Source organism: Bubalus kerabau, chromosome 15, assembly GCF_029407905.1.
Source record: "Bubalus kerabau isolate K-KA32 ecotype Philippines breed swamp buffalo chromosome 15, PCC_UOA_SB_1v2, whole genome shotgun sequence".
Lineage (NCBI taxonomy): Eukaryota > Metazoa > Chordata > Mammalia > Artiodactyla > Bovidae > Bubalus > Bubalus kerabau.
In genome coordinates this window covers 85,404,744-85,424,301 of record NC_073638.1, presented here as the reverse complement: position 1 = coordinate 85,424,301, position 19,558 = coordinate 85,404,744, and the positions used below count along the sequence as shown (strand labels likewise).

Sequence of the window (19,558 nt, the reverse complement as noted above, 5' to 3'; positions counted from 1 at the left end):
TATAGCATAAACGTAACTTTACATTGGAAGTCAAAAAATTCATATTATTTGCTTTATTGCAGTGGTCTATAAATAACCTGCAGTATCTCCAAGGCATGCCTGTATAGTTCTCTGGAAAGGAAATTTTGACTGACTCAGTTAAATTCACATGGTCACACCTTGTCCAATCATCTATAGCTTGATTGAGAGATATTTGTGTGAAGACCAAAGATAGCAACCAGGAGCTCAAACCTGGATAACCCTGGGCATTTAGGGTAGTGAGCACTTCTCAGAAAAGGTGAGAATAGGAGCGGAGGTACCTACCTCTACAGGCATTTACTCAGTCTCATTTAGAGACCATGATGAAAGCATAAAATCTAAGCAGTAACTCTTGGGTTTTGACAGGAAGTTATTAGCCACAGGGCAAAGAGTAACATATGTAGGTTGATCAAAGAAGCTTCCCTCAAGGAAAGTAGTAGAAAACCACAGGCTGCAATATTAAGTGCCTTATCTCAAAAATAATTAGTATTATTTTTTCTCTGTATTTCTCTACAGAAAAGGAGTCAATTTATTCTCTATAATTTCTAGACCATATCTTAATTAAAATGACAAGAAGATATCCTTTAAGAACGGAGGCCAGAGCATTAGGGGTAAGGACTAAGTGCTACTTGGGTTAATAAATGATGTGTTGTATCTGCCTAATAGAAAAGGTGAGAGACGTTGACCATATCTACAATGAACTCCCCTAAGGAAGGAGAGTTGGTGACAGTGTTGTGGAGTGATGCTGACCAGGCTAGAGCTAGTTGGGCACAAACTATGAATCCACAATCCATTTTTGAATAGTTCAATGTCATCACAACCTATCCAGGGTTATAGAAAATATACTCTGAGATTGCTTATAAATCTCATCAGCCCTGAGACAGTCCATTTCCTGCCTTTGTTTGTGAACAATTTGAAACAAGCTTATAGATCATAGATGAGGTGGTCCAGCAATGGGCTCCAAACCAGAAGGGCCGGTAGACAATGGGGCTCTGGGGCCTGTGGTTGCTTGATGACACTGTGCTCTCACTATGCTCCCCATATAGTCCGGTCAGGTAGGTCATATTCTGCACTGTGCCCTCCCTCTCACCTGTTCTCAACCTTAGAATGCTTTAGGTTTTTTTCTTCAATGTTAACAAAAGGTTATAACCTTTTCTATTATCCACCAATATTTGTGGGGGCTTGAAGCACATTTTGATCGAAGGCAGCAAGAGTGAAGTTTGTGCCAGGAAAATTCCCACCATATCAAGTCAGTGACCACCTTCAGCTGGTTGGTAGCTACTTGACCCACCTCCAGAATGGAAATGTACCTTACTGCAGCAAAGTCTCACATGGGGCAGGGTAAGGGGGGAGATGTGTTTTCTCTACCCCCATCCTGCATTACCATGGTGTTTTAGGTCTGGATTGCTTGTTCCTTATCTCCTTATCTGGCCAGGAAGGCAGGAATCACAATGTGGGGAAGCTATAAGCCTGCTGTGCCCGCCCCCTGACCCACCAGTACGATCTGTCACCTTAAGAGAGGATGAGGGTTAGGATCTTCTGTTTAGATTCTTCTACTAAACTCTCATGGGTCCTTCACTGAAATCAAAGGAAGTCAGTGGATTTATAACCCAGAAAGAAGCTAAAATTGAAGAGTGAGTCATCAGTGGGCAACTCCATCTGATCCCAACCCGAATTGGCATCCTTCATGTGGGAGATAGAGGCACAAGTCACCAATAAATGCGTGATTATGTGTTATCTCAAGGTCAAGGTTCTGTGACAGTTAATTAAATGTGTCAGCTTACCTGGGCCACAGGGTGCCCAGATATTTGCCCTCATTGTTTTGGGTATGTCTGTGAGGATGTCTTTTGGATGAGATTAACAATTAAATCAGTGAACACTGAGTAAGGCGGATTGCCCTCCATGTGTGGGTGGGCCGCACCCAGTCAGTTGAAGGCCTGGCTAGAAGACTGACCTTCCCCCATGTGCCTCCTTTGCTGCCTGACAAGGATGCTCTGGGCTCATGTGTGAGTGAGGCTCCACGCAAGCTGGCAGACAAGTCCCAGCACATGAGCGCATTTCACATGAGAGTATAGAAAACCAGGGGTCATTAGAGAGCATCCCTCCTCATGCTTTTTCTTGAACAAAGCCTAGGGCTCTGGTCCAGCCTGTAGTTACAAAAGTCAGCACAGGGTATGGGAATGGTGAAGAGCAAAGGGAAACCCAAGTCCAAGTCCCAGGCAAGAGAGGATGAAAGAAAGGAGGCAAGTCCAAAAGGACCAAGTATGCACTGGAGGTGGCCTCAGAGAACCAACTGCAGAAAGGAGACCAGTGTCAAGGCAGAGCTTGAGACATCCCCAGAGCCAGACATCTCCTTTCTGTTGTGTGTCTGCCTGAACCAAACAAATAGGTCTCTGCTTTTCACTTAGCTAGAACCAACTAGATTTAAATTAATTACCTCCAAAGATTATTATAAAACAAAGACAAATACTCCCAGTTTCATTAAATAACCCCAAATGTGGCCCCTTTATCCACCTTGGTTCCTCCCTGACATGTTAAGTCTTTCATCACTGCTTCAGAAATACCAGGGTAAGGTAAACATTTCCATGACCTTTCAGTCACTCAGATTGTATGCATCTGTGATAGACTTGACTTGAGTAATGATGATGACTCTCTCTTCTCACAGGCTGTGCAAATAGTTCTTGCCCTGTTTCACTATACACTGGGTTTTCTCTGTGCTGTCTTGTTTCTCGGCGAAGAGGATGTAAAAAGCACTGGCAGTGTCCCTGTATTACTTACACTAGGGTACATAATGTGGTCATCACCATTTGTGAGTAAACCATTTTATGGTATTTTTTCTTTCATATTTTTTCTAATGTATCAAGTGAATTACTTATGAGATCAAGAAATGGACTAAAGACCCAGTATCTGACTCTAAACATCAAATTTTACTGTGGAAACAGCCTTAACAAAGTGGAGGGTAGGATTTGGGCTGGGGGGGGAGGGGAGTGTATACTTAGGGAAAGCTTTTTTATGTTTGTTGTATGTTTGATGAATCCTTTAAAAGAATGGCATGTGCATGCATAAATGATATTGAAGGGTATGTTTGAAGAGTAATAAAGAGAGTGGCTGTTTGGAAAACTATGATGCCCTTCTTTGGCAGAGTGAAAATCCAAAGGCCTGAGCTTAATGATTTTTGGAGATTTTTAGAGAGACTACACAAGGAAAGAGAAAAGAAGAAACATGGGGTGGAGAATAAATTAAAACAGATTTCTAAAGTGGATATTTTGAGTAAGGAAGGATATTGTAGTAATTCCATAAGCATAGTTGCCAAGGTACCTGCCAGAGACATGCACGATTAACTACAAGACACTGTATTCAGGGAAACCCAAAGCTGTGGTCTCCCACAAGTTAATTTAGGCTCATAGCTACAACCAATCCAGAAACAATTCATCAATCAGGGATTTTATTCATAAGTGATGTGGCATAGTAACACAACTAATATTCCTAGTGTATCAAAGCTGAAAGAAAGTGAAGTCGCTCAGTTATGTCCAACTCTTTGAGACCCCATTGACTGTAGCCTACCAGGCTCCTCCCTCCATGGGATTCTCCAGGCAAGAATACTGGAGTGGGTTGCCATTTTCTTCTCCATCAAAGCTGACCCAAGGCCAAATTTCTCCTTAGAGGGCAAAAGGTTTTATTAGCCTCTGACCAATTCCCTTTGTACTCCTCAACCAAAAACAAGGCTGTGGGAGAGGAGATTTGAATGTAACACAGTCCCCATGCTTTGTGAAAAGGACTCTGAAACATGCTGCATGCATGCTAAGTCTCTTGAGTCATCTCCAGCTCTTTGCAACCCTTGTAGCCCACCAGTTTCCTCTGTCCATGGGATTCTCCAGACAAGAATACTGGAGTGGGTTGCATTCCCCTTCTCAAGGGGATCTTCCCAACCCAGGGATCAAACATGCATCTTTTATGCCTCCTACCATATGCAGGAGATATGTCATCAGATATGCAGATGACACCACCCTTATGGCAGGAAGAGAAGAGGAACCAAAGAGCCTCTTGATGAAAGTGAAAGAGAAGAATGAAAAGGCTGGCTTAAAACTCAACATTCAAAAAACAAACATCATAGCATCTGGTCCCATCACTTCATGGCAAATAGATGGGGAAACAATGGAAACAGTGTCAGACTTTATTTTCTTGGGCTCCAAAATCACTACAGATGGTGACTATGGCCATGAAATTAAAAGACACTTGCTCCCTGGAAGAAAAGCTATGACCAACCTAGACAGCATATAAAAAAGCAGAGACATTACTTTTCCAACAAAGGTCCATCTAGTCAAAACTATGATTTTTCCAGTAGTCATGTATGGATGTGAGAGTTGGACTATAAAGAAAGCTTAGCGCCAAAGAATTGATGCTTTTGAACTGTGGTGTTGGAGAAGACTCTTGAGAGTTCCTTGGACTGCAAGGAAATCCAACCAGTCCATCCTAAAGGAAATCAGTCCTGAATATTCATTGGAAGGACTGATGCTGAAGCTGAAACTCCAATACTTTGGCCACCCGATGCAAAAAACTGACTCATTGGAAAAGACCCTGATGCTGGGCAAGACTGAAGGCAGGAGGAGAAGGGGACGACAGAGGATGAGATGGTTGGATGGCATCACTGACTCGATGGACACGAGTTTGAGTAAGCTCCAACTGGACAGGGAAGCCTCGCGTGCTGCAGTCCATGGGGTTGCAAAGAGTCAGACACAACTGAGTGACTGAACTGAACTGATGCCTCCTGCATTGGCAGGCAGATTCTTTACCATTAGGGCTTCCAAGAAAGCCCCTTGAAACATGGTACTATAGCAGTTTTAACCCTGGGGGGTCTGGTCACCAGTGCCCCAGATGAGAGATATTCCCTCAGAGACTTTCCTTTAGGGTTGGTCCTCAAGTGAAGGGCATTTACCAGCACCAGAACTTTCTGGAAACGGCCATATGTCATAAGGAGAAATGCTTTACACTGACAGAATACAGTGAAAGTGAATTGCCCAATACAAGGCATCCAGAAGGATTCCCAAGTCCATGATGTAGAAGAGAAGCTTACAGAAGAAATTAGTCACAGGTAGTAATTATTCAATTTTATATCTGCTGCATATCAGGCATGTTCCAAAAAGTACTTCAGGTCTGTTTTATATGATGGAAAAACCAACCCCATGAGAGAATGTTACTAGTTCCCATTTAATGAATGAGGCAACCAAGATTTAGAAAGTGTAAGTAAATTTTACAGAGTGACCCAGGATAAGTATCAGAGGGTTTTGTTTTTTTGCTTGTTTGTTTTTTTTACCAAGCTAAGAATGCTTCTGCTTTCATGACAGGGTCTCATTTTCCCGGACTGCAATGTCCCCAGCCCCCTTCAAATAAGTCATCTTTTGTAACTGCTGTGAACAGATGCAGATCAGGTATAAGACAAACCATTTCAAAAAGAAAAAAAAAAAGTCCTAATTGCCAGGAGCAACAGACAGACAGACTACATGGAAGTCACCCTCTAATTCTTCGGATCAAATGCTTTCTGAAACTATTTTCAGTTGATGAAATCTTTTTTTCTACAGCGTGATGGGTGTGGGGCAATGTTCTCTCAAATAAATGGCAATCAAAACAAGTGAAGTACATCCTCCTTGTCCCTCATGGTCTTTGTGAGATCCCTAAGCACCATCACCAGTACAAAGGTTTCATTAATGACCAAAGACTTTAAAATGTCATTTCTTCTCTGTAACGGAGAAAGGGTGAATCCATTCCTTAGAGTCTACCAGTGGTCACTGCAGAACTGAAATACATAGTTAAAACCACCTTCTTCAGAGAATTCAGTGATACGTTAGAGCTCAGGAATGCCACTGGCATTAGGGAAAGTGTTTGGGGGCCCATCACCAGGAATGGGTGTTTACAGACCCGTGTTTCTGCCCCCAGTTCCTCATCTCAGGGTCCACGGCCATCATTGCACAGAAGAAGCCCACACGATATCAGGTATGCGGGACGTTTGGGGCAATGCCAAGAATAAAAGGTTTGTGCCTGGAACAAACTGAGAAGAAATTATTGCTTTTCAGTCAATTTCTCTAGGAGGAAAAAATACTTTTCCAAATGTTTGTATAGGAAAAAACAACCACTTGTTATCAGGATGCCCTCCAGTGCATCTCTATGTGTGTGGGGTGTCTGGGTGTTGAGGAGGGTGCAGTGCAAGGAGTTAGTTTTATAAGATGTCAGATGAGAGGGTTCTGATGGGAAAAATCAATTCAAGCTATCTAGTGGAGTATGTTGTCATTGTTGTTTACTTGCTAAGTTGTGTCTGATGTTTTTGCAACCCCATGGACTGTAACCTCCAGGTTCCTCTGTCCATGGGATTTCCCAGCCAAGAATACTGGAATGAGTTGCCTTTTTCTTCTCCAGGGGATCTTCCCGATCCAGGGATCAAACCTACGTCTCCTGCACTGACAGGCAGATTCTTTACCACTGAGCCACCAGGGATGCCCAGAAGGGAATATACAACCAAACAGAACTCTGACCTAAGAGTCAAAGTAGTGGGGAGGGGATAAGACAAAATGATGTTTGAAAAGAGAATTGCCTTCAGCAAACTCAGATCTAGAGAATAATATTGGACTATGAATCAGATACCATTAAAGTACATCCAACAAAGGATAGTCATTTTCCCCTGTAGAACCTCCCCCACTGTGATTGGGATCACAGCTCTGGAGGTGGATTGTCCAACTGGCTGCATGAACTTGGGCAAATTACTGTGCTTCACTGTCCTCATCTGGAAAAAAAAAATGACCCATAAAGTTACCTACCTCAAAAGATGGTTGTGAGGGTTACAAGAGTAAATAAGCATGAAGGATGAGGCTTCCCAAGTGGCAATAGTGGTAAAGAACCTGCCTGCCAATGCAGGAGACACAGGCGATGTGGATTCAATCCTTGGGTCTGAAAGATCCCCTGGAGGAGGGCATGGCAACCTACTCCAGTCTTCTGCCCTGGAGAAGCCCATGGAGAGAGAAGCCTGGAGGGCTACAGTCCACAGGGTTTCAAAGAGTCAGACACAGCTGAGCGACTTGGCACATCATGCACGCAGCATAAAGGACAGTTACCCACAGCATGTACATGTGACCCAGATGTGATCTGGTGTTACTTTTGCCCAAAGATACAAGTAGAGTTGGCCTCGAAGTCTATGAATGCCCTTGTGATTTTTCAAATCCCTGAAACTGGGTTGTCTGAGGAAAAAAAAATGCAACACTAGAGTTGAAAGCTTTGTGCTCAGTTGCTCAGTCATGTCCGATTCTGTGGCCCCATAGACCACAGCCCACCGGGCTCCTCCATCCATGGGGTTCTCTGGGCAGGAAGACTGGAGTGGGTTGCCATGATTCCCTCAGGGGATCGTCCCAACCCAGAGATTGAACCCGCATCTCTTATGTTTCCTACATTGGCAAGAGGGTTCTTTACCGCTAGCACCACCTGGAAAGCCCCAACTGAGGCTTTATTTGGGGACAAAGTGAAGAGTATAGCCCAGGAGACAGCATTTCAGACAGCTCTGAGAAACTGCTCCAAACAGGCAGGAGGAACAGTCAGTGTATATGTGATTTTGGTGAAGGGGGAGTACATGCAGGCAAGCATTTTTTTTGCAGAAGCTTGCTGCTAGTTTCATGAAGGTTACTGCTAGCTTTACAAAGGTTGCTGCTAGTTTCATGAAAGATACTGTTACTCACAAGGAGCAGATGTCACCATGAAGGATTTTAGTATTTTTCTAGATATGAGGAATGCAAGAATTGGACTCATAAAATCTTCTGAAAATATCTAAGTATCTGAAGACCTGTTTGGCTAGTTTTTCCCAGAGCACAGAGTGTCTCATTCCTGATCTCCACCCTGAACTCCTTTCAGGTGGATGTTGAAGGTTAAGGGGCGAACCAGCTTGTGATTTAATCCTTGTCAGAGGCAACCAGCAATTGCCCATTTTTAACTGGCAACTGACATTATCCTAGTTCAGTTTCATATTTGCACAGACTGTTTCCATTTTTCTTCATCACATCCAAGGAAACAGGTGTGAATAAATTTGCAATGCAGGAGGCCTGGGTTTGATCCCTGGGTTTGGAAGATCCCCTGGAGAAGGGAATGGTTACCCACTCCAGTATTCTGGCCTGGAGAATCTGGCATGTACTTTAGTCCAGGAGGTCACAAACAGTCGGACATGACTAAGCGACTTTCACTTCACTTGACTGGTTGTCACAAAAACGCACCAAAAGTGTTTTTGTTTTTGTTTTTTACCAGAAGGATGGTGGGAGAGGATGATGGCTATAACATCCAAGTTCTAGCCACAATCTGGCTCCCCTTGTCATTCTTCCCCCAACCTCAAGAAGCAAAAGTAAACATCTCTTCTCATCTCATCCAGTGTAGTTCCAGTTCCTTCTCTAGAAACATATGATATCATTCTTCACAGAAACACAAAGACTCCTCTGCCCCAAGGATGCTAGTCCAGGAATTTTCCAAATTAGTGTGGCTCAATTCTACAGAATGAAATCAATTATAATTTCATTCTGTAGAATTGTAAATTTATTCTGTAGAATTCATACTTATCAAGTCAGGAAAATGCCTTGGAAAATTTACTCAAGTGGCAGCATAATGTTCTATTATTCTTGGGTGCTATAATGCACCTCATGTACCTTTAATGTTTCTAAATTCCAGTCAATTCAGTTCAGTTGCTCAGTTGTGTACGACTCTTTGTGACCCCATGGACTGCAGCACACCAGGCCTCTCTGTCCATCACCAATTCCCGGAGTTTACTCAGACTCGTGTCCATTGAGTCAGTGATGCCATCCAGCCATCTCATCCTCTGTCATCCCCTTCTCCTGCCTGCAATCTTGCCCAGCATGAGGGTCTTTTCAGATGAGTCAGTTATTCGCATCAGGTGGCCAAAGTATTGGAGTTTCAGCTTCAACATCAGTCCTTCCAGTGAATACTCAGGACTGATTTCCTTTAGAATGGACTGGTTGGATCCCCTTGCAGTCCAAGGGACTCTCAAGAGTCTTCTCCAACACCACAGTTCGAAAGCATGAATTCTTCAGTGCTCAACTTTCTTTATAAATTCCAATAATTTAGTTCAAAAAAGCATCTTGAGCATCAGGCATGTTCTGGTGTGTAGGATGCCTTGGTGAACAAACAGAGATTTATTGTCCCTGTGGCACTTATATTGTAATAGGAGGATAAAGAAATTAAACATGACAGATAAGGAAACAGTAACATGTGAGAAGGTGAGAGTGGGAGTGGGGTAAACACCTACAGGGCTGCCCTTGGGAGTCTGAGTGTTTAAGTGTTGTTGTTCAGTCGCTCAGTTGTGTCTAACTCTTCGCAACTCCATGGACTGCAGCACCCCAGGCCTCACTGAAGCCCCTCACCATCTCCCAAAGTTTGCCCAAGTCCATATCCATTGCATTGGTGATGCCATCCAGCCATCTCACCCTCTGACTCCTTCTTCTCCTTCCCTCAGTCTTTCCCGGCATCAGGGAGAGCTTGTGTGCTTAAATAAGATGATCCAGATTCATCTCATTGAGAAGATGGCATCTGAGAAAAGCCTGAGGGAGAGATTTGTTCTGAACCCAGGAAGGCTCTTCCTGTTTGTTTCCCCATTTCTCTAGCAAATTAACTTCCCTACAGTTAAAGCCTAGATCTCCTATGCATCTTATCAACTCCTTCAAATTGTCTTTCACCACAGCTTGTTGCAGGAAGGGGGACCCCTTCCAGGGCCTGAGAGTGGACTCTTGTCTAACATTCAGAAATGAATTGTCCAAGAATACACGCATGCTAACAAATGTTAGCAAGAGACTTTACTGGGAAGGGGAACCCAGGTGGAGGGCAGGAGGGTAAGGGAACCCAGGAGGACTGCTCTGCCATATGGCTCACAGTCTTGGCTTTCGTGGTAATGGGGTTAGTTTCCAGATGGTCTCTGGCCAATCATTCTGACTCAGGGTACTTTCTGGTGGTGCATACATCACTCACCCAAGATGTTCCAACAAGGAGGATTCTGGGAGGTTGATAGGACTTATGGACTGGGGTCTCCTCTCTCCTTTTGACTTTTCCCAAATTCTTCTGGTTGGTGGTGGCTTGTTCCACATGCCTTACCAGGACCTCCTGTTGTTAAGATAGCTCATTCAAGTGGCTACTACCTTGTCTAGCTAGGGTGGGTGGTTTCAGTCAGCGTTTCCCTTAACACTTCAGCTGTTTTTGAGAATACCCTTAGGCCCAGATTTCTCCATACTCTGTTGCAAATGAAGTCATCTCCCTTGGGGAGACTGAAGCTCTCTTTCTATAGCTTCCTTCTCTGGACAAATTCTCTAAGCCAGGGCTCTGGTGCTAGAATGTGCTGGGTGTCAAAGACAATGGGGTGCTTCTCTCTGCGTGACCCCTCCATTTTCAGAGCTGAGGGCTTGATGAAGGCTGGCAGCAGCCAGGTCTCCTCTGTTTGCCTCTTATGATGTGGAACCCTGACCCCATAAGCCAGGGCAGGGGTGATCAGGGCCCAGGACTCACTGATACCATCCAAGGTATTCCCCTATCCCATAAGTGGGGGGCTGGGCAAATGAAGAGAGCCCCCTTCTCTAGGTTGCATGCACTGGGACATAGCCTGGGCAACAGGTGGCTGGGCACAGGATTAGACATGCTAATTAAATGACCTGTGCCTCCAGGGAAGGTAGCACTAGATGAAACTCGGACTAGGGGATGAGGGGAAAGATTTGGAGTGGTCTTGCCCTGCTGAGAAGAGACAAGAGGCTGCAGACCTCGGTTCATATACCACAGACTCACAATTTGTACTGAGTTTTAGTAGATTTTCTTGAATAAATGTTTCTTCATTTGCTGTATGCCCTGAGGACTGTTTCCACAGATTTTTAAGTGATTGGGTTTATTTTTAGTAACATTCACAAGTTTCAGTGGGGAGTTAGTCCTTGTTCCTCAGACTCTCACACTAGAAACAGGATCCCTCAAAAGTAATGATGTTGTGTATTTAATTCAAATGTTCAACTAGGCTTTTTTGGAACATACATATCTTTCTTTAGGTGATCCTGGTTCATAAGGATGAATCACTGTTCTCTTTCCCCCCGACCTAGAGAAGGGGGCTCTCTTCATCTGCCCAGCCCCCACTCATGGGATGAGGGACCTCATAAATGGATACAGGGTAAGTGTGCAGAGGCAGGAGTAGTGGGCACTTTCTGGAGCATGCCACAGCCTGGATCTTTACTAAGGAAGAGGCCCTCTGGCTGATACTCCCAGCAGCTCTACATGTACATAAAGACAAAATTTAAAAATCCTCAGCACAGAAACTAGATTCTTCATAATCCATCCCTCACCCACTTCTCTGACCACATGTAACCCAACTCCCCTTCAGCATTTCACTTTTCAGCCACATCAAATGCCAGGAGTTTTCTGGAACTCCTGCTTCCCCATATTTCTGAAACTGCATATACACTGCTCTCTTTCCCATAATACACTTTCTCAACTTTGTCTGCCACTGTGAACTGAGTCTGGCTATCCAAGGAAAAATAAGAAATATTGAGAAGATGCCAGGCTTGTAGCATCTACAGGAAATGAAGGACTAGTCTTAGAAAATAAACAGGATCTGAGGGAGCCCGAGACCCAGAAACAGAAAGCACAGTAGTACAATGGCACCCCACTCCAGTACTCTTGCCTGGAAAACCCCATGGAGGGAGGAACCTCGTGGGCTGCAGTCCATGGGGTCGCTAAGAGTCGGACAGGACTGAGCGACTTCACTTTCACTTTTCACTTTCATGCATTGGAGGAGGAAATGGCAACCCACTCCAGTGTTCTTGCCTGGAGAATCCCAGGGACGGCGGGGCCTGGTCGGCTGCCATCTATGGGGTTGCACAGAGTCGGATATGACTGAAGCGACTTAGCAGCAGCAGCAGCAGTCCAGGTTCCCACCGCCCCCCCACCCCGCCACCGCCCCCCGCATAACATCATAGCTCTCTCTTCTAGGAATGAATCCTAGTCTTTTGTTCATCTTTAAGTTACTTGCTCAAGGTTTACAGTCCTTAAGAGGAGCATTTTATTAGCTGTGGTCTGACTCTGGCTCTAGAGATTGAAGACAGGAAGGACCTCCCTCTGACTTTCATAGAAGTTTGATAAGCATCTCTCATAAAGACTAGAACAATGAGAAGAGCCCTTAAAGTAGGAAGGGGATTGCTGACTGGACAACCAAAAATTAATGTTGCCACTATCATCCTTTCCTTTTGTTAACCAGCATCAAAGCACATCCTTCTTTCCATTATTAGTTTTTTAAAAATTCTCTTTAAAATGTAATTATCCTCACATATACAAAAATACATGCAGCATCTTTGAAAAGGGATACAGCCTCTCTTCACAGCTCATGTAAGGCCCTCCATGCTGTCTGGAAGGATGCTGGGACTATGGAAAGGTTTTAAGTACTGAAGTGGCATTACTGAAGGAGGATGACATTGGCAGATGCTAGACTTAAGCTCCAGAGAAAGCAGTGGCACCCCACTCCAGTCCTCTTGCCTGGAAAATCCCATGGAGGGAGGAGCCTCGTGGGCTGCCATCTATGGGGTCGCACAGAGTCGGACATGACTGAAGCGACTTAGCAGCAGCAGCAGCAGCAGACTTAAGCTCATTATTTATTGAATTTTTACCACATGAAGTATCTTTTTGCCTCCCCCATTTGATTATAAGATTCTTCAGTTGAAGTCTGAGTTTATCCTTAACACAATATTTAGCATGTTGTAGGCACTGTATAATTACTTGTTGAATAAATAAATATATCTTCTGAAAAAAAAAATTATCCTAATTGGGTACTAGACAAATTTAACTCAGAGTCTTGCTAGTAAGTGCAGTAAAATTCCAGAAAATCAGATTAAAATTTTAGCTGGAATGTTCTCTAGCTGATGGCTAGACTGGTTGCTTCATCAGAATCTGCTTCTGCTGCTCCTGATCAGCTTTCTCGTGTGTTTGTTACAGCTTACATCTGCCATCGTCATGAACATCTTTAGCGCCTGCTTTTCTGCATTTGGTTCAATTATATTATGTATTGCATGTTTCTCTTATGTTGCAGAAATGGAAGACTATGTTTGGTCACAGGTAGGTACCAAATTTAATAATTACTGTATCAAAATTTTAGATATAACTGAAAAAAACTATGATGAATGGTGTATGTTTGCAATGAACAAGGTATGGAAAAGACAACCAAAGTTATCAAACATCTTTGGCAGAGAAATATTAAAAAAAAAAAAAAAAAAGCCTGTATTTCCTCCAAATTTTTGTCATGGAAATATTTTAAAATCAGTTTTCCTTTAGTATTTGTAAACAGTAGAAACCTCAGAAAAAGAGGGACATCTGGGGCTACCAGGGCTGGAAGAGGCAAGGAAGAATCCTCCCCCCGAGGGGGCTTTGGAAGGAACAGTGTCAGACCAATACATTCCTTTTGGACTTTTACCTTCCAGTCCTGTGAGAAAATATATTTCAGTTGTGTTAAGCCACTGAATTGTGGTACTTCATTACAGCAGCCCTAAGAAGCCAGCATGGGAGCCCAGTAAGCAGCCATCCACTCTTCTGCTCTCATGTTCCAAACCAAAGGAGCAAAGACAGAATCAAGCAGATATAGTAGAAACTATCAGCTTTATTGTTGATTACCATAGTTGAGTGCCGAAGAATTGATACTTTCCAACTGTGGTATGGAGAAGACTCTTGAGAGTCCCTTGGAGTGCAAGATCAAACCAGTCCATCCTAAAGGAAATCAGTCCTGAATATTCACTGGGAGGACTGATGCTGAAGCTGAAACTCCAATACTTTGGCCACCTGATGTGAAGAACTGACTCCTTAGAAAAGACCCTGATGCTGGGCAAGATTGAAGGCATGAGGAGAAGGAGATGACAGAGGATGAGATGGTTAGGTGGCATCACTGACTCCAGGGACATGAATTTGAGCACACTCTGGGACATCGTGGAGGAAATGGGAGCCTGGTGTACTGCAGTCCACAGGGTTGCAAAGAGTCGGACATGACTTAGTGACTGAACAATACCAATACCACCATCACCACCATAGTTGGAGAAAAAGTTTTAAATCTTTGGCCAAAATTAACCTGCTAATGTACTGATACCTCCCCTTATGAATTAAACTCATCCTGCTAGTTATGAATAGACCACCAGTCTCCCTACAGTGGCCCTAGACAACTTCCAGATGTTGAGAAGAACTCGTAGCTGTAAGCACAGATCGTTCTGGAAGGAGCTGGCTTCCTCCTCTCAAAAATCAACAATTAGATAAATCCCTGCTTCTCACATGGGGAATTGTAAGTGAAGAGCATGAAAAAGCACCAGAAGCCATTCTTTACCTATTTCTAAGAAAGAGAAAACTCCTACTTGGGAGCATGGTAGAAATTTGGAAGTAGAGGGAGAACGATTCCACCTGACACGTGCCACAATGCTCATGATACATGAGTTAGAAAAAAACAGAACATGCAAACTACACATGTGCCGGGGGAAAGCATAAAACAGAGGTCACTAGTCACTCTCATTAAACGAGGGACTACAAAGAGAAGAGGATGGCCACCAGTATGGCATATGGTCCTGTAGGCCACTCTCCACTACTCAGTCTACTTTTCACGTGTAAAATAGAAATAAAAGCATCCTACTTGTAGGATTGTTCTTAAATGAGAGTGCTTAGCATAAGGTGTGACATATATATATATAAGTACTCAGTAAAATTTGAAACATTATATTGTTATGAGAACTACCCCCCCCCACCCAAATCATCATAGGTGTGTGAAACTGTTGGGATGAATGATTTTTACCCTATTTTCTGAATGTTGTTCCTGCATAGTTTTTAAATGGTTAATTAACAGGAGGAATATTTCTCTTCTTTTTAATCCAGTTAGCTGGTGGTATGCTTTTACAATATTTACTCTTCAGCAGTGTCACAGAACTGATCACCGTAAGCATACTCATGTCCTGGATTGTGCGAGCTTTGCAACGCTCAGAACCCAAAAAAGAAAGTAAGTAGCTTTGTTTCTGGCTGACAGAGCAAAATAAAACAGCTTCTGCTAAAACCTCTCTCTGAGCGACCAAAGTTTAGCTAGACTCAAGGAACAGAAGTGTTGCTTCTAAACTGAGGTCAGTGGCAGCAGAAAATATGCTAAAATGTCATTTGCTTGGTACTGTGAAAACCTGAACCTGAACAGCTTGTCTTGGGAAAAGTTGTGGGAGAATTATGTTTTTTAGAACTGGCATCTCCCAGGAGATTCATAAAGCAAACGTAGACTGCAGAGGTTTCACAGGTCATACCAAATATAGGAACACTGAATGCTATAGACTCAGAGGTTCAAATTTAGTTATGAAATGCTGGCCTCTAAAATTTGGGATCTTCAAATGCCTTCCCAGATGGCTCAGCAGGTAAAGAATCTGTCTGCAATGCAGGAGATACAGTTTCCTTCAATCCCTGGGTCGGAGAAGATCCCCTGGAGAAGGAAATGGCAACCCACTTCAGTATTTTTGCCTGAAAAATTCCATGGACAGAGGAGCCTGGTGGGCTACAGTCCATGGGGTCACAAAGAGTCAGACATGACTGAGCACACAGAAGCACAAATGCCTTCAGAAAATGAAGATTTTAGAGGCCACTTCAGAGAATACTTCTGGAATAAAAGAATAAGGATCTCTAAAACCCATTCTTCCATAAAATACATGAGAACACTGGCAAAAAAAAGTTGTCAAAATCAACTTTTTCAGAAATCTTGAAATTAGTTAAAAACTTGCAATAATCCAAGAAGCTTATTCAAGAAAAATGGCTGCATCTTGGCAAGAACAGTGAGATCCGTGGTGCTTTAACTTGTCACATTCCCATCCTCCTTGCCCCATCTCCATAGTAGCCTTTGGGGGTAAGTCTTTAAAGCTCTGAGACACAGTTGGCAACTCTGCCTTAGCCATCGCTCCTTGCTTGCAGACAGCCTTAGGTTAACCAGAGGTGGGAGACTAGGGCATTCTCTGGTTTTCCTTTGGCATGTATACAACCCTGCTGGCAAACACAGAACTTGTGAAAAACACCAGCCTAACAACTACAACGGAGAAGGCAATGGCAGCCCATTCCAGTACTCTTGCCTGGAAAATCCCATGGACGGAGGAGCCTGGTAGGCTGCAGTCCATGAGGTCGCTAAGAGTCGGACAGGACTGAGGGATTCGCTTTTCACTTTCATGCATTGGAGAAGGAAATGGCAACACCCTCCACTGTTCTTGCCTGGAGAATCCCAGGGACGGGGGAGCCTGGTGGGCTGCCGTCTATGGGGTCGCACAGGGTCAGACATGACTGAAGCGACTTAGCAGCAGCAGCAACAAGTACAAAAACAGGGGTGGTATTGGAGTTCTCCCAAAAAAGCCCTATTCCTAGAGAATTTTTATTAACTTGTCTGGCAGCTCCCTAGAAACCTCCACTGGCAAGCCTCGTCTTAATCTGAATTCACTCAAAGCTTAGTCACTGTGAACAGCTTTCTCCCTGGGGTGTTTGAACAGACAGTGGCACTTAGCATCATGTCTGACTAAATCAAGGATGACAGTTGGGGAATACAAAAGGCTGATCAAAGTGAAAGTGAAAGTGAAGTCGCTTAGTCGTGTCTGACTTTTTGTGACCCCATGGACTGTAGCCTACCAGGATAATCCGTCCATGGGGTATTTGAACAGACAGTGGTACTTAGCATCATGTCTGCCTAAATCAAGGATGACAGTTGGGGAATACAAAAGGCTGATCAAATAACTTAAAAAACAAAAAAACTGTACAGTGCAATGTCCATGGTTTCCCTTGTGGCTCAGATGGTAATGAATCTACCTGCAGTACAGAAGACCCAAAACACAAATATTATATCATTCCATTTATATGAGATACTTAGAATAATTGAAATTATAAGGCAGAAAGTGAAAGGATAGTTGCTAGAGACTGGAGAACAAGTCACGTGACGTTACTGTTTAATGGGTATGGAGTTTCAGTTTTACAAAATTAAAAAACTATGGAGATAAATAGTGGTGATGGTTGCACAATATAATGTACATATTTAAAACCACTTTCAAAACAATTTAAATCAATTTTTAAAAAGATTAAGACGTTAAATATTACATATATTTTAGCACAATTTTTAAATGGAAAAAAGCAATATATTAATAGTAAGCTGTATTGATAGAATAAAAGAAATGATCAGTAAAGATAGATAGAAGGAAACATTAATAGGCTGTAATGGCTGATGATCTTATCTCCTTAACTCTAAGTTCTTTCAAAATAAAAATCAATCATTAATCCCTCCAAAAAAACTGCACACTAATAAGGCAATCTAAAACTCTGCCTGGATCCAGAAGAATAGATACTTGTGGGATTCCTATAGGATAATGTGGGCTTCCAGGGTGGCTCAATGGTAAAGAATCCACCTGTAATGCAAGAGACACAAGAGATGCAGGTTCGATCCCTGGGTTGGGAAGATGCCCTGAAGGAGGGCATGGAAACCCACTTCAGTATCCTTGCCTGGAGAATCCCATGGACAGAGGAGCCTGGCGAGTTACGGTCCATGAGGTCATAAAGGGTCAGACACGCCTGAGCACACACACATGCACAGGATAAGTGTGCAGAGGAGATAATTGGAAAGTGAAGGCAGAGAAGCAAATTGAGACCAATTGCTAATACAGCTAAACCAGCTTACGAAAGAGTTTGGAATTTAGTCTGTAAGTAACAGCATGCTATTGAAGGGTTTTACACAGCAGTGTTTCTTTATCAAGCTTTATGGTTATATCATTATTTCCATGAGAGTATTTTCTGCAGCAAATTACAGATCTCCCAACTCAAAATGCTTAATTAATCAGAAAACATGTCTTATAACAGCAAGTTCCCAAGTAAGGGACTTCTGGATCAACTGATTCCACAGCTCAGTGATGGTATCAGTGACCCAGATTCTTTCTGTCTCCCTCTGCAATCTTCATCTTAATTTTAAAGTTGTAAGATGCATACTTCCTGGCTCACAGCCAGCAGAAGAAAATGGTTTCTCTTTCTCAGAAGCCAAAGGGAAGCCTTTCTTTACCTTATACTGGCCCAGTTGCCTTAGTCCAGCCCCTTTCTGAACTGAATAATGGCAAAGGGGATGGAACTGCCATGACGAATTTAGATAAAGATGTAGAAGCATGATTTTGAAGAAGTCACTCACCTGAAGAATAGAGAGAGAATTGAAGAACAAGCCTAGAGACAAGGACACTTAGATGATTGCTTCAACAGAGGCCACGTTAGAGCCAAATGATGAATTCCTAAATTTGAACTATAGAGAATTAAAGAGGATAAACTCGAAAGGTATTTAGGAATTTTATCAATGTTTCATGTATTAGTTAGGTTCACACTCAATGTTTTTCAATAGCTAAAATTAGTAGATACAAAAGTAGTAGATTAGTTACATAAACTGCTTATGGTTTATTTCTAATTCCAATACTCAATAACTGTTGAGCTTAGCTTTAAATGCTGATCTGTATTTCACTTGAATATAAAACTGTTCAAAATATTCATTATTTTCAGTTTTTTGTGTCTCTGTTAATGTAACAGTATTCTGCTACAAACTTAAAATGCAAAAAGACCAACCAAAGTTTTACTGGGGACCGGAATGACACTGTTAGCATCAGAATGCCTTCTGCAGCTTCAGTGACTCCCCCAAATCCTGTAATCGGAGCCAGATAGCTGTCCACTCCAGAAGGGTATTTCTCTCTCTGACCCAGAACATGAAGTAGAGGATCCAGGAGGAATCTTGAGACCCATAAATGTCCAGCTGACGGTGAAAGTTGTTTTGCAAAGAGTCATAATTCAGTTTAACATGGTGGTTTGTAATCCACTGAAGCCACCAGTTTCTGATGGGCCATGGGTCCAGTGTGTCTTTGGCCCCAGGACAGAGCAGATGCTGTTCTCTTTGTATGCTTTCCACTGGTCACACAGGTTTACATGTTTGTTATTGCTATTGTTTTATCTTGTTTTGACCCAGTGGCTAAGGATAATGTTATTATATAACAGTATAATAATGAGGAATCTGCTATCACTCTACTCACCCCAGGTTACACACTGTCTGAATCCTCTGTGTCTTCGTAATTTCCAAAGAACCAGTGTGACTCCAGTCAAGAAAAGATTAATTGTGAATTAGTGAAGAACTCCATAATTTTTTTTTTCAAGAGACCTCATGGAAAATGCATTCTAATGAAGTCTTTTCTGGTACTCCTTTTTCCTGCCTCTTCAATAAAGGATGCAATTTGATGACAAGTTGACTGTTCCTTTCATAAAAGCCAATCTGAGTTGACATGGAAAAATGAAGTCAGTCTGGGGAATATAGGAAAGTAATGTTGAATGCCCACTTTATCTCACACTGGAGGAGATTGGCCTGAGGGAAGGGACTCCATCTGAAAGAAGGAGGCTCTAACTTTGGAAGCAGGCAGGATGTCGATGTAGCAATAGCAAGACACTATGTTTTTATTCCTCACCCATGGTGGCTCAGGTGGTAAAGAATCTGCCTGCAATG

At 42.9% G+C, this 19,558-nt stretch overlaps 1 protein-coding gene across 1 annotated transcript; it reads left to right on the top strand.

Annotated features, from left to right (window-relative positions):
- Positions 1-584: 584 nt before the first annotated feature.
- LOC129628751 (membrane-spanning 4-domains subfamily A member 12-like) lies at positions 585-19,134 on the top strand. The gene is made up of 6 exons (XM_055548214.1): positions 585-629; positions 2,684-2,827; positions 5,953-6,009; positions 13,009-13,128; positions 14,917-15,037; positions 19,100-19,134. The coding sequence occupies exons 1-6, from the start codon at positions 585-587 to the stop codon at positions 19,132-19,134; spliced, it is 522 nt and encodes a 173-aa protein (XP_055404189.1).
- The last annotated feature ends 424 nt before the right edge of the window (positions 19,135-19,558 follow it).

Coding starts and splice junctions, on each gene's coding strand:
- LOC129628751 (XM_055548214.1), top strand. CDS start 585: ATGACAAGAAGATATCCTTTAAGAACGGAGGCCAGAGCATTAGGG. Junction 630..2,683: donor CGGAGGCCAGAGCATTAGGG/GTAAGGACTAAG, acceptor CTCTTCTCACAG/GCTGTGCAAATAGTTCTTGC. Junction 13,129..14,916: donor AAGACTATGTTTGGTCACAG/GTAGGTACCAAA, acceptor TTTTTAATCCAG/TTAGCTGGTGGTATGCTTTT.